The sequence below is a fragment of the Naegleria gruberi genome (genome assembly GCF_000004985.1).
Source record: "Naegleria gruberi genomic scaffold NAEGRscaffold_52, whole genome shotgun sequence".
Classification (NCBI taxonomy): domain Eukaryota; phylum Heterolobosea; class Eutetramitea; order Acrasida; family Naegleriidae; genus Naegleria; species Naegleria gruberi.
In genome coordinates this window covers 1-12469 of record NW_003163275.1, presented here as the reverse complement: position 1 = coordinate 12469, position 12469 = coordinate 1, and the positions used below count along the sequence as shown (strand labels likewise).

Here is a 12469-nt window from a genome sequence, read left to right as displayed (position 1 = left end):
CAAATTTGTGAGAATGTGACCAAAAAAGGGCATATTTAAAATAACAATTCTAAAGAAATTGGACGCAAAATAATTCGGATAAGGAAAATTTTAAACAACACAAAATGACCTTTGGAATGCACAATGGATTAAACCAACAAACACAAAAAAACAACTCAAAATGGGCAACAAATTCAACAAAGCCACCTCACGTAAAGAAAAGAAGACTTTGAACTCTTCGATATCCAATACTACAACTACTAATACCAATAATAATAATAATAATACCACTAACTACTATGACATTGTTATTGAACATAAAGTGCATCATAAACATCATAACAGTAAACACCATTATCATCATTATGATATGAGTACAGAACATGAACATACAATTGAAGAAGAAGGCTTGACAGAAATAACAGAGTTTGATATTACACCTCAAACACCACCAACTCCAACATTATTATATCCACATCCATATGAATCATCACATAGTAATACATTAACATTATCTCATAGTAATAATACGTTATCAGATTATGAAGATTCTATACAAGATTCAAATTTATTTCATTCTTCAATTGTTTACTTGAAAAATTCATATTCCAATCAACAATATCTGTAGTAGTCATTTTACCAAATATATACTTGTTAATTTTGAGAGTGTAACAAGTATTATTAAACAATGTAAATAAAACATTTTTAAATTTTGTACAAAAATTTTAAATTTCTTTTTAAAAAATGAATTGTTATTATCGTAACTATTTACATTTATTTACAAAAAAATATTAACTAATATTAATTATTACTATTATTATTATTAGATTGATGTATTTTTTGATTAATATCATTTATAGATCTTGTAATAATTTTTAAATCTTTAACTAAATTTGAAATTGATTTTTCCTTTTCTTGAAATAATTGTGAAACTGATTGAAAATTATCAAAATTATTATTTAATAAATTTTGATGTTTTAATTCAATTTCCATTGATCCTAAAAATGATCTAACTTGTAATGTACTAATTTGGTCAATTAAATTTAAAATTTCATTTTCACTTTGTTTCATTCCAAATGCATTCATTGCTCCAATTGAAAATGTTTGATCAATTGATTTTAATTCTTCTTCTGAAAATCCAATTACATCAAAATTATTTAAATTATTATTATTACTACTATTTATAGTAGAATTATTATTTATAGTAGAATTATTATTTGGAGATTGAAATGATTGTTGTAATAAATTATTTGTTAATAAATTATTTGATTGTTGTTGTTGTTGTTGTTGTGGTGAATTTAAAGGAGATGAATAATATGATATTGAGGACATGGATGGAGTTTGTTGTAATGTTTGAGATGATGAATTATTTGGTATTGTATTATTATTATTAGTATTCGTATTAGTATTAGTATTATTTAATGATGATGATAATTGTGGTTGTTGAAGTGGAGGTGATGAAGATGATTGTGTATTAAATGAAGACATTTTTTAATTAGAGAGTTTGTTATTATTATTAGAGTTACTCCGATGATGTTGTTGTGATGTTATCCGTTTAATATGTGATGATTTATTAAACAAGTTTTACATTAAAATTATTGTGTGATGAATGGAGAGGAAGATTCAAATTGATATGAGTAGGAGGATTGATTGGCGCCAATTTTCTCACCAACATGCGTTATACACTCAATTTTAAAAAACTAGAAAAAAAAAAACAGAGAAGAACTAATTACCATCTCTAGAGCTTTGATAATAAATTTAATCATCACACACCAATCTATTTAAATAAACATCATTAAAATGATATTAACAGATGGAGAAATTTTAAAAGAAATTGAAAAAAAGACGATCATTATTGAACCGTATGATAGAAAGAATTTAGGCTCCAATTCCTATGATGTTCATCTTGGTAGTAAATTAGCAATTTATAAAGATGAAATTCTAGATGCTAAAAAGAATAATGAAATTGAATTATTTGATATACCAGATGAAGGTTATATTCTTCAACCAGGTGAATTATATTTAGGAGTAACAGAAGAATATACAGAAACACATGAACATGTACCATTTTTAGAAGGTAAAAGTAGTACAGGTAGATTGGGTATTTCTATTCATGCTACTGCTGGTAAAGGTGATGTTGGTTTTCAAGGTACTTGGACATTGGAAATTAATTGTGTCAAACCTACAAGAGTATATAAGGGAATGCCAATTGGTCAATTAATTTATTTCCCTGTTAATAAGGATACTATTTTAGTACCTTATTGTAAAAAATCAAATGCTAAATATAATGCTCAATCAAATCAACCTGTTGGTAGTATGATGTGGAAAAATAATTTTTAATTAAATTATTTTATTCTCTCTATCATATACTAAATATATATATATTAATAAATAGTTTAATAAATATGTTCTAATTCAAAAATGATAATACTAGTAGTTCAAATTTGAATTTAAAATTCAACTGAGCAAAACATGTTGGAGATTAAAATGTTAGGATGCAACTTGATGTATAAGAGATTTTGATGAGTAAGTTCAATATGATAATAGAACTCTAATAAGGTATGATCTTTATTTCTTTACCACCATGACTATATTTGTAATGTATTACACTACAGTTGTACATGTCTGATCAAATCAATAATAAATACATGCATCATCATTTATACAACCTACTGCAATGCATAATATTATGTGAAATATAAATATTTAAAACATGTATGTGTGAAATACAACTAGTTTACAATTGCATTATTTGATTGGATGTTATCATTGCGTAGAGTTCATGATCCCATCTCCTGTGATGTTGTTGTTGTGATCGATCATCTGAAGACTTGTTGTGTGATCCGTCGTCGTCGATCACATCTCTCAAATGAACTGAAATTAAATTTACAAAAAAAAAATCATCAAGCCATCATTCACTGATCAAACTCATATAATCAAGATGAATTTGATCACTAAACATAAGTCTACTACTACTACAACTATGGTAGTAGTATTTAATATGTTATTATTATGTATTCTAACAATAACATTACAATGTAATAATATGATGATTGTAAAAAGTGAAGAAGTATTAATTCGTATGGAAAATAATCAACATATTAAACCAAATGATCCAATGACATCACTTTCAACAGTATATGATGCATTAAAACAACACCTTCCACAAGAAACCTTTTCACAAGTTCGTCGTATTTTATATGGTAATGAATGGAAATCACTTCCAATTCCAAAACAAGTAAAAGAACAAGCAATTGAACATAATTTTGAAGTTAGAGCTTATTCAATGATTGATAATGTTCAATTAGAACAATCTAGAAAACCACGTATTGTTAAATTAGGTTTAATACAAAATTCTATTGTAACCAATACAACTGAACCAATTGATGTACAATATAAGGCAATTGAATCTAAAATTGAAAAAATTATTGATTCTGCCTATTTAATGGGTGTTAATGTTATTGGTTTACAAGAAGCATGGACAATGCCATTTGCTTTTTGTACAAGAGAAAAACAAGTAGGTTTTTTTTATATTATTTTATTTAATATATTTAATATTTTTTATTTATTTTAATATATTTACTATTTAATATTTATTTTAATATATTTAATATTTAATATAAAAATAATAATAATAATTTAATATAGCCATGGATGGAATTTTCTGAAGAAGCAGAAACAGGACGTTCAACACAATTTTTATCTAAATTAGCTAAAAAATATAATATGGTAATTGTATCATCAATTTTAGAAAGAGATTCAGAACATAATGATGTAATTTGGAATACAGCAGTTGTAATTGGTAATAGAGGTAATTATATTGGTAAAGTTAGAAAGAATCATATACCACGTGTTGGAGATTTTAATGAAGCAACTTATTATTTGGAAGGTAATTTAGGTCATCCTGTTTTTGAAACTGATTTTGGTAGAATTGGTATTAATATTTGTTATGGTAGACATATTCCTTTAAATTGGCAATCTTATGGTTTAAATGGTGCTGAAATTGTTTTTAATCCTTCTGCTACTGTTGGTACTTTATCTGAACCTATGTGGTCAATTGGTATGTTTTTTATTTATTTATTTAATTTATATTTATATTATTTAATATATTTATATTTAATTTATATTTTAATTTAATTTATATTTAATATTAAAATAGAAGCAAGAAATGCAGCTATTGCTAATAGTTATTTTGTAGCAAGTATTAATAGAGTTGGTACAGAAGTATTTCCAAATGAATTTACATCAGCTGATGGTAAAAAAGCACATAAAGATTTTGGACATTTCTATGGATCATCATATGTTAGTGCACCTGATGCAAGTAGATCACCTGAATTAACTAGATTAGGTGATGGTTTACTAGTTACTGAAATTGATTTAAATTTAAATAGACAAGTTAAAGATAGATGGATGTTTCAATCCACTTCTAGATATGAAATCTATGCTAGAGAATTAACTGAATTTACTAAACCTACTTTTAAAAGACAAATTATTAGAGATCCTACTTTATTTAATAATAATAATATTGAACAACAACAACAACAACAACAACAAGAATAATAATTTAATATTATTTGTAAATTGTGTGTATTATAATAATTTATTAATTTAAATAAATATTATTTATTGTATTATTTAATGGTATTGATATGATGCAGTGATTAATGGGATTGGGTCGCCCTTCTCTTGTCAAAAGTTCATGTTATCTATTAATGAACCCAATGGAAAAAGTCATCACACCATCACAAAGTCATCATCATGGCAACGGTTTTTAAAAAGCAATCAAAAAAAACATCATCACTACACACTATATTGTTGTTGTGATATTATCTCTCTTTGATCATCTCTATAAAATTGTGTAATCTATTTAAATTAATATAATTAATATAATTAATATAACAAACTATTAATAATAATAATAATGGATCCATTTAATGTACTTTCATCATCAACACCACAAACTAAATTAGAATTATTTATATCATGTTCTAATTTAAAAAATAAAGATATTTTAAGTAAATCAGATCCATTAGCATTAGTTAAATTAGGTGAAAAACAATCTATCAATTCTACTACTAATTCTACTACTACTACTTCATCTACTTCAAATAATATATATAATTATATTGAAATTGGTAGAACTGAAATTCAAAAAAATAATTTAAATCCTTCTTTTATTAAAACATTTATAGTAAATTATAAATTTGAAGAAATTCAACCAATTCAATTTTTTATTTATGATGTTGATAATGAATCATCTACTTTAAATGATGATGATTTTTTAGGTAAATGTGAATTAAAAATATCTGATATTGTTAGTAAACCTAATTCTACTATAAATGTACCTTTATTAGATAAATATGGTAATTCTCAAAATGGTGGTACTATTACTATTAGAGCAGAAGAAATATCTAAAATTAGAGATTTTAATTTAACTTTACAAATAGAAGGTAAAAATTTAGCTAAAAAAGATTTATTTGGAAAGAGTGATCCATTTTTTATAATTTCTAGAAATGTAAATGGAAAATTAATTGATTTATATAAATCTGAAATTATAATGAATAATTTAAATCCAATATTTAATCCATTTACAATTTCAATGTTTAAATTATGTAATTTAGATGAAAATTTACAATTAATATTAACTATTTATGATTGGGATAAACATTCTGATCCAGATTTGGTAGGTTTTTTTTTTTATTTTTTATTATAATATTTTTATTTTTAATATTTTAATTTATATATTTTAATATATTTTAATATATTTTTAATAAAAAATATAGATTGGATATACAAATTTTACAATTAAAGAATTAAAAGAATTAAAAAATAATAATTTAATATTAAATGATGATAAAAAGAAAGTAACAGGTAAAATACAAGTAAAAACATTATTAATTGAACCAAAAGAAGAAGAATATACATTTATAGATTATTTATCAGGTGGATTAGAAGTTTCTTTAATTGTTTCAATTGATTTTACTGCTTCAAATGGAAATCCAACTGATCAATCATCTTTACATTTTGGTGGTAAATTTAATGAATATGAAATGGCAATTAAATCTATTACTGATATTTTATCTTATTATGATAATGATAAATTATTTCCATGTATGTTGAAATTTTTATTTTATTATTTAATATTTATATTTATATTTATATTAAATTATATTTTTATTTTATTATATTTATTTAATTTAATTTATTTAATTTTAATAGCATTTGGATTTGGTGCAAAATTACCAACAGGTGATATTAGTCATTGTTTTGCATTAAATGGTAATCCATCTAATCCTAATTGTGTAGGTGTAGATGGTATTTTACAATCATATAGATTAGCTTTAAATACTGTTCGTATGTTTCAATTATTTATTTAATAATTTTAACAATTTTAATAATATTTATTACTTTAATATTTAATTAAAATAGAATTATATGGACCAACTAATTTTTCACCAACAATTCAAACAGCTATTGCCTATGCATCACAATTAAGTGTTGAACAATCTCAAAATAATCAAAAATATTTAATATTATTAATATTAACAGATGGTGAAATTACAGATTTACCAGATACAATTAAGGAATTAGTTAAAGCATCTAAATATCCATTAAGTGTTGTTATTGTTGGTGTTGGTTCTGCTGATTTTTCACAAATGCATTTATTAGATGGTGATGATAAAAGATTATCAAACGGAAATGAAATTTCAATTAGAGATATTGTACAATTTGTACCATTTCGTAAATTTAATTATCAAAATTATCATTTATTAGCTAGAGAAACTTTAATGGAAATACCTTCTCAAGTTGTACAATATTTTAAATCAATGAAAATTAAACCAAATAAGAGAAATTAATTATTATTATTACTTGAATTTCCAAGAGTTTTAAATAAAATTCAAGACGAATTATGTTTCTTCCTCTTCTTCAAGCTGCTTTCATTTTCGAATGAACTGCTAATATTGTAATTCTAAGTGAATGTTTAAGAGACCTTAGGAAAGTGTTTCATGGGCATAGATAATATTGCTCGGCCTACAACAGTTAATGATGCCACAGACATATGTGAAAGCTCACTTAGGGTTTGGAGGAAACTCATATCTCAATATGTGGAATGATACAAAGCTTTGGAATTTATTTATCATACAAGATTGGGTTACTTGTTTGAATTGAGAAAGGCTGGTATTGATATTAGTAATAAGTAATTTTGGATCCGTCATTGTCTCGTTTTTTCTTGGAATTGATATTATAGAATGAAATTAGAATAAGAATTTTCAACAAACATAGTGTTTTGTTTAGAAATACTGTAGACTGGGTGGCTGTATTGAACAAGGCTTGGCCCTGCACTACAGTATTGTGTAACACCCACCACAGAGTAGTCCATTTGAAAGTCAAAAATCTTCCGAACAACGTTTCCTCCAAGATAGTTAAATTTCAACCAATAAATACAATGTAAAAGGAAAGATACCAAATTGGATAAATAGGTTGCATTTTGTGTAAATAGTATTTGGTGTTCAAGTAGTAATACCTTATACACTATTAACCCTGGTAAACTCTGGGTACTAGAATTAACAAAGGTTGTGGGCTATCTAAAGTATTTAACACCTTTGCATGTAACAGAGCACCAAACATATTATATCACTATAAAGGATCCTAGTGTATTTGAACAAAGGATTATGTCAACATATGTTCTAGACTTAACCATTGTGTAGCGCTACTTACACTGGGCCAATATGTGTATTGTTATTACCAGTTGTTTGTTCGCAGTAGTTGTGCATGTAATAAAAACATATGATAATATTCTAACGTAAGTACAAGTATTGGATAACGTATAGTTATTGTATTCCAACGTTATAAATTCGTTAAATTACCCTAATTCAAAATTTCGGTATATAACATATTTCTGCTTTTTTGAACTGTTAAATGTTGTCGTGCAGATACTAGTATTATAATAACACAATATTATTGTTATTTCTCAACTTTATTACTTCTTCATGAATTATGGTGATAGCTTCTTAGGTTATAAATTACATTGTATTTTCAAGAAACACAAAACAGAACTTCTTCTAAAGTTGACTTGGAACCAGCTAGAACAAGAATCTCCAATGGTTGTCATCATCAAACCTAAAGTTGTCATCAGTGAGCCAACACCAATTGTTGAAAAGAAACCCGCAGAACAAGATAACAAACCTGTCATCACCAAACCAATCAATCCAATTATTGAAGAAACAAAGAAGATTCCAAATGAAACTGTCATCCAATCACCTCCTAAACCTGTCAAAGAGCCAGTTGCTACAACTAAACTTACTCCAAAATCGACAAAGTAATTACTAACAATGTTGCCACTCAACCAACAACTACTGCAACACCAGAAAAGCAATCAAAACCTGCTGAAATTTCAGGACTCATTGTAGAACGTTTAAAGATGAAGAAGTTTAGAAACTTTTCTGGAAATGCATACAATTCCTTAATCAAACCAAGTAGTAAGGAAGATGCAAACAATAAGAAGGAAGTTACATCTAGTACTATCACTACTCCAGTCGCTTCAACTCAAGAGGTAATTCAACAATCTAATAACCAACTCATTCAAAGAAAGTTGAGTTCCAAACCAAAGAAGGTTTCAAGACGTCCTTCTCAACAAACCATCAAGCATTCAGATATTTTGGCAAAATTAGAAGAAGAAGCAACTATTGATTTGCCAGATGTTGAAAAATTCAAAGAATTGGAAGAATTTTCTCAATTGGAAAAGGAGGTTGGTCTCGAAAATGCAATCAAACAAACGAAGGAAAAGAAGAGTACAACTGCTCCACCACCTCCACCTCTTTCTCAAGTTGTAAATGTAAATGCTAATGGTGCCTCTCCATCCAACACAAAGAGTGCTAAGGTCACACTCTACTAGTGTTAAATTCTTGAGCAGGAATTTCAGAAAAAACGTGGTTTTCTTTATCAAGTCAACATGCTAAAGCTCAAGAATTTAACACTAGTAGAAATTTCAGAGAAGGTTTGGCAATTTGGAAATTAAGGCAAACACTTTATTTTAAAAAAAAATGGCTCAAGAGTTTGATGACAAATTTATGAGTTTATTCGAGAAATCCTTTTCACCCGAAAACATTAAGGAACAATTAGCCACATTTACACTTCCAAAGTCGTGGTGTACAAACAATTTAGTAGAGAAACGAAAGTTGCTAGCTGTATCTAGAATATTGGATATTGAGTTTTCCGATGAAGTTGATGTATGTCTTTCAGCTGCTAAAGAACATGTATTCATCATTAAAGAGTTTAGAAATGAAATTGATAAATTGGTTGATAATATTGTGATGGGGGAAGAAGTTGGAAATGGTATAACTTCAACAACAATAACATTGTTGGATAGATTCGATTTACCAATATCTCCAGAAACAGTATTGCAATTAATTTCATGTTTCACTAATCCAAAATCTAATACATTAAAGAGTGTTGATAACAAGTTTACAAAATTATTACAACTAACAAGCTTATTTAATTTTAAACGAAACGAGTAAGTATATATTCAACAACAGAAACTGTTTAGTTATTTAATATAGAAATATCAGTATAAATACGTTTAATCATTTCCCACAAGAGCCATTTTCTGAAGAAGTGTTTGGTCTGCTTAGTTCCTTAATTGGTCCATCAAATGAAATATCTGCCATAGAAACAATGAATTACAACTACGAAGATAGAAAATTCAAAAGATTAAACTTTATTGAAGACACAACTAAACATGATAGTACTCACATTACTGATCTAGTTAAAGCAATTACCATATTAAGGGTTATCCATAGCTCTACCATGATAAATTTAAACCCAAAAATAGAATATTCAATTATGGAGAATGTCAAAATACTTGTAACATACTTCTTTTTAAAAGATGAGAAATTTGTTCGTATTATTGGAATTAAAGGTTTCCCAAATAATAGAACAGAAATTTTAGTGAATGATTCTAACCCAACAACTTTTCAATACACGTTACTTAACATTGGAACCTTTCCTCTTGATGTAAAAAACGAAAATGAACAAGACAAGAATCATTTATTGTTTTCTTTCATAATGACAGCTTCACAATATGCACTGAGTGAGGAGGAGAAAATACTATCTAACATTATACAATGCTCCTTAAATGATGTTGCTTCTTTTTCTACTCTTAAAAAGTCTCATATGATAGATTCTAAACTTGATTATAAGGTAAATGATCAATTAATATTCATGAAAGGACAAGATAATATTCTAATAACTCTATCAAATATACATGTAAATTTACATTACAAGCAGTTATTTGTAGCAGTATCATCAAACAATGAAAATGTATCTTATTATGTAAAGATTTTGAAACACTCTGAGAGTTTAAGTAATACTTTTTGTTCACTATGTTTCAATCAAGAAAAAGTGACAACAAGAGAGGGTGACAGAATATTAGGTTGTAAATTTGAGTTATCTCTTGCAGGAGAAGTGTTGAAAGTGGACAATATTTCTGCTAGGTTTAATATATCTAAATTAGAATTAATTATACAATTATTGAGTGAATTGAAACATTTACATGAACAGAAGGTAATACACAATGATATTAAACCAAATAATATTGTTATTTTCAGAAATAGAGCTAAGTTTATTGATTTTGAATTATCAAAGAGCTTTTTAACTGTAACTGATGATTTGGCATATGATGTTCATGATGAGTTATTACAATCAACTAGTGGTACATATTTCTATAATCCACCTGAAAAAGGAAAAGGTCAAGATCATTGTATTCATCCAAAATCTGATATTTATTCATTGGGAAAGGTTTTTATGGAGATTTTATTGGGAAGGTTACTTGAAAAACATGCACTATTATCAAAAATAACAAATCCCAGAGTTAAAGAAGAGTATTTTGATATTGTTCACATCAAATTACATGAATTGATAAAAGAGATGATTAAAATTGAAAGAAAAAGTAGACCATCTGCAGAACAATGCCTGCAAATAATTGGATTGAACCCAAGTATTGACACATTTGATTATGATCAAATCTTTAATTCTACCAGTACTCTCACAGACGAAAATGACAAAACCAAGCGAAAGTCCGAGAAGGAGAATGAAAATCCATATAAAAAACAAAAACATTGATCATAATTGCAATAAAAATCAAAAAGTCCAAAGAAATATCTCACATTTTCTGAAGATATCATCCTTAAAAAAATATGAATACAATCACTCTTATTACCTTAATATTTACTGTCACTATATTAGCAGTAATAACAGGTGTAACTAGTAGTACCACTAATAATAATAATAATAATGGTTTATTAATTGTTGATAATGTTCAAACAATATCCAATCCAAAATTAAGAATTGAAGCACTTGGTAAAAGAGCATTTATTTCACCTTTAATTTTATTATCAAGTAACAATAATAAGCCTCATAATCATCATCTTATTGCTAATAATAATAATATTACAACAATAACAACATCAAATGGACAATATTCTAATAGAATGAGAGGAGTATCAGCTAATTGTGCATATGATAATAGTCAACAAGATGTAAAGAAATTTAAATGTTCATTTGAAATTTCTAAAAAGATTTTATCACAAAATTTATATGGTAAAGCTGAAACTATTTTATCAATTAATTTAAATCAACACACAGCTAATATTATAATGAAAGCAAATAATGAAATGATATATCAACATACATTTACATTAGGTGATTTAATTCCACCTATTTGTGCTGATATTTTTTATAAAGTTGGTTTATGTTTAAGAATTAATAATGTTCATTTCCATTCTCAATCACCTCAATGTTTTAAATTAAATTTACAAGTTTATTTACAAGCTTTAACTTTTGAAGAAGTTATTTTATCTGAACCTGTTGGTTTTAATCCTAATTTATGTTAATTTTATTTGAAAAATAAATTATTATTTTTATATTAAATATTTAAATATTAATTTTATTAAATATTTATTTTAATTTATATTAATTTATATTAAATATTATAATTCCAAAGTAAATAAATATTTTCATGTGGATATTCAATTTTATTTTTTAATGGATAAATTAATTCATCATTTTCATTTTGATAATTAAAATTATTATAATTAACAATTGATTTAATTTCATAATTAAATTTTAAAAATAAATTTTTAGAATATTCATTTGAACATTCTAAATTTGATTGAATATATCCAAATTTATATTTACAATAATTTAAATGAAATTTAATTAAATTATACATTAAATTTTGTTTTTTAAAATTATTATCAGTACAACATATTAAAATATTTAATATTTTATTATAATTATTTTTAGAAATTAAATCATTAGGATTATGTGAAATATTATTAAATATATTATTACTATATTTATCAAAATAATTTAAATATAATTCATCAAATAATAAATTAATAATTTTAAATATTTCCAAATCATAAATAGGACCTTCTATAATTGATTTAATAAAATCTTGACTAATTATAACACTTATTACTTTATTTGT

General features: G+C 25.5%; 8 protein-coding genes across 8 annotated transcripts; 7 read left to right on the top strand and 1 right to left on the bottom strand.

The window, feature by feature from the left end:
- Positions 1–160: 160 nt before the first annotated feature.
- NAEGRDRAFT_72224 (uncharacterized protein) lies at positions 161–607 on the top strand (the record flags this gene model as incomplete). The annotated part of the gene is made up of 1 exon (XM_002672594.1): positions 161–607. The coding sequence occupies one exon, from the start codon at positions 161–163 to the stop codon at positions 605–607; it is 447 nt and encodes a 148-aa protein (XP_002672640.1).
- Positions 608–780: 173 nt separating this feature from the next.
- On the bottom strand, positions 781–1467 carry NAEGRDRAFT_72223 (uncharacterized protein; the record flags this gene model as incomplete). Its single annotated transcript, XM_002672519.1, has 1 exon — positions 781–1467. The coding sequence occupies one exon, from the start codon at positions 1465–1467 to the stop codon at positions 781–783; it is 687 nt and encodes a 228-aa protein (XP_002672565.1).
- A 312-nt stretch (positions 1468–1779) lies between these two features.
- NAEGRDRAFT_72222 (uncharacterized protein) lies at positions 1780–2319 on the top strand (the record flags this gene model as incomplete). The annotated part of the gene is made up of 1 exon (XM_002672593.1): positions 1780–2319. One exon carries the CDS (start codon positions 1780–1782, stop codon positions 2317–2319), a length of 540 nt encoding a protein of 179 aa, XP_002672639.1.
- Positions 2320–2920: 601 nt separating this feature from the next.
- Positions 2921–4539, top strand: NAEGRDRAFT_72221 (uncharacterized protein; the record flags this gene model as incomplete). The annotated part of the gene is made up of 3 exons (XM_002672592.1): positions 2921–3496; positions 3628–4039; positions 4139–4539. 3 exons carry the CDS (start codon positions 2921–2923, stop codon positions 4537–4539), a joined length of 1389 nt encoding a protein of 462 aa, XP_002672638.1.
- A 361-nt stretch (positions 4540–4900) lies between these two features.
- Positions 4901–6836, top strand: NAEGRDRAFT_72220 (uncharacterized protein; the record flags this gene model as incomplete). Its single annotated transcript, XM_002672591.1, has 4 exons — positions 4901–5662; positions 5841–6090; positions 6199–6333; positions 6409–6836. The coding sequence occupies 4 exons, from the start codon at positions 4901–4903 to the stop codon at positions 6834–6836; spliced, it is 1575 nt and encodes a 524-aa protein (XP_002672637.1).
- An 873-nt stretch (positions 6837–7709) lies between these two features.
- NAEGRDRAFT_72219 (uncharacterized protein) lies at positions 7710–8875 on the top strand (the record flags this gene model as incomplete). Its single annotated transcript, XM_002672590.1, has 3 exons — positions 7710–7783; positions 7988–8299; positions 8416–8875. 3 exons carry the CDS (start codon positions 7710–7712, stop codon positions 8873–8875), a joined length of 846 nt encoding a protein of 281 aa, XP_002672636.1.
- A 148-nt stretch (positions 8876–9023) lies between these two features.
- NAEGRDRAFT_52069 (uncharacterized protein) lies at positions 9024–11100 on the top strand (the record flags this gene model as incomplete). The annotated part of the gene is made up of 2 exons (XM_002672589.1): positions 9024–9493; positions 10587–11100. 2 exons carry the CDS (start codon positions 9024–9026, stop codon positions 11098–11100), a joined length of 984 nt encoding a protein of 327 aa, XP_002672635.1.
- Positions 11101–11174: 74 nt separating this feature from the next.
- Positions 11175–11870, top strand: NAEGRDRAFT_72217 (uncharacterized protein; the record flags this gene model as incomplete). The annotated part of the gene is made up of 1 exon (XM_002672588.1): positions 11175–11870. The coding sequence occupies one exon, from the start codon at positions 11175–11177 to the stop codon at positions 11868–11870; it is 696 nt and encodes a 231-aa protein (XP_002672634.1).
- Between the last annotated feature and the right edge of the window lie 599 nt (positions 11871–12469).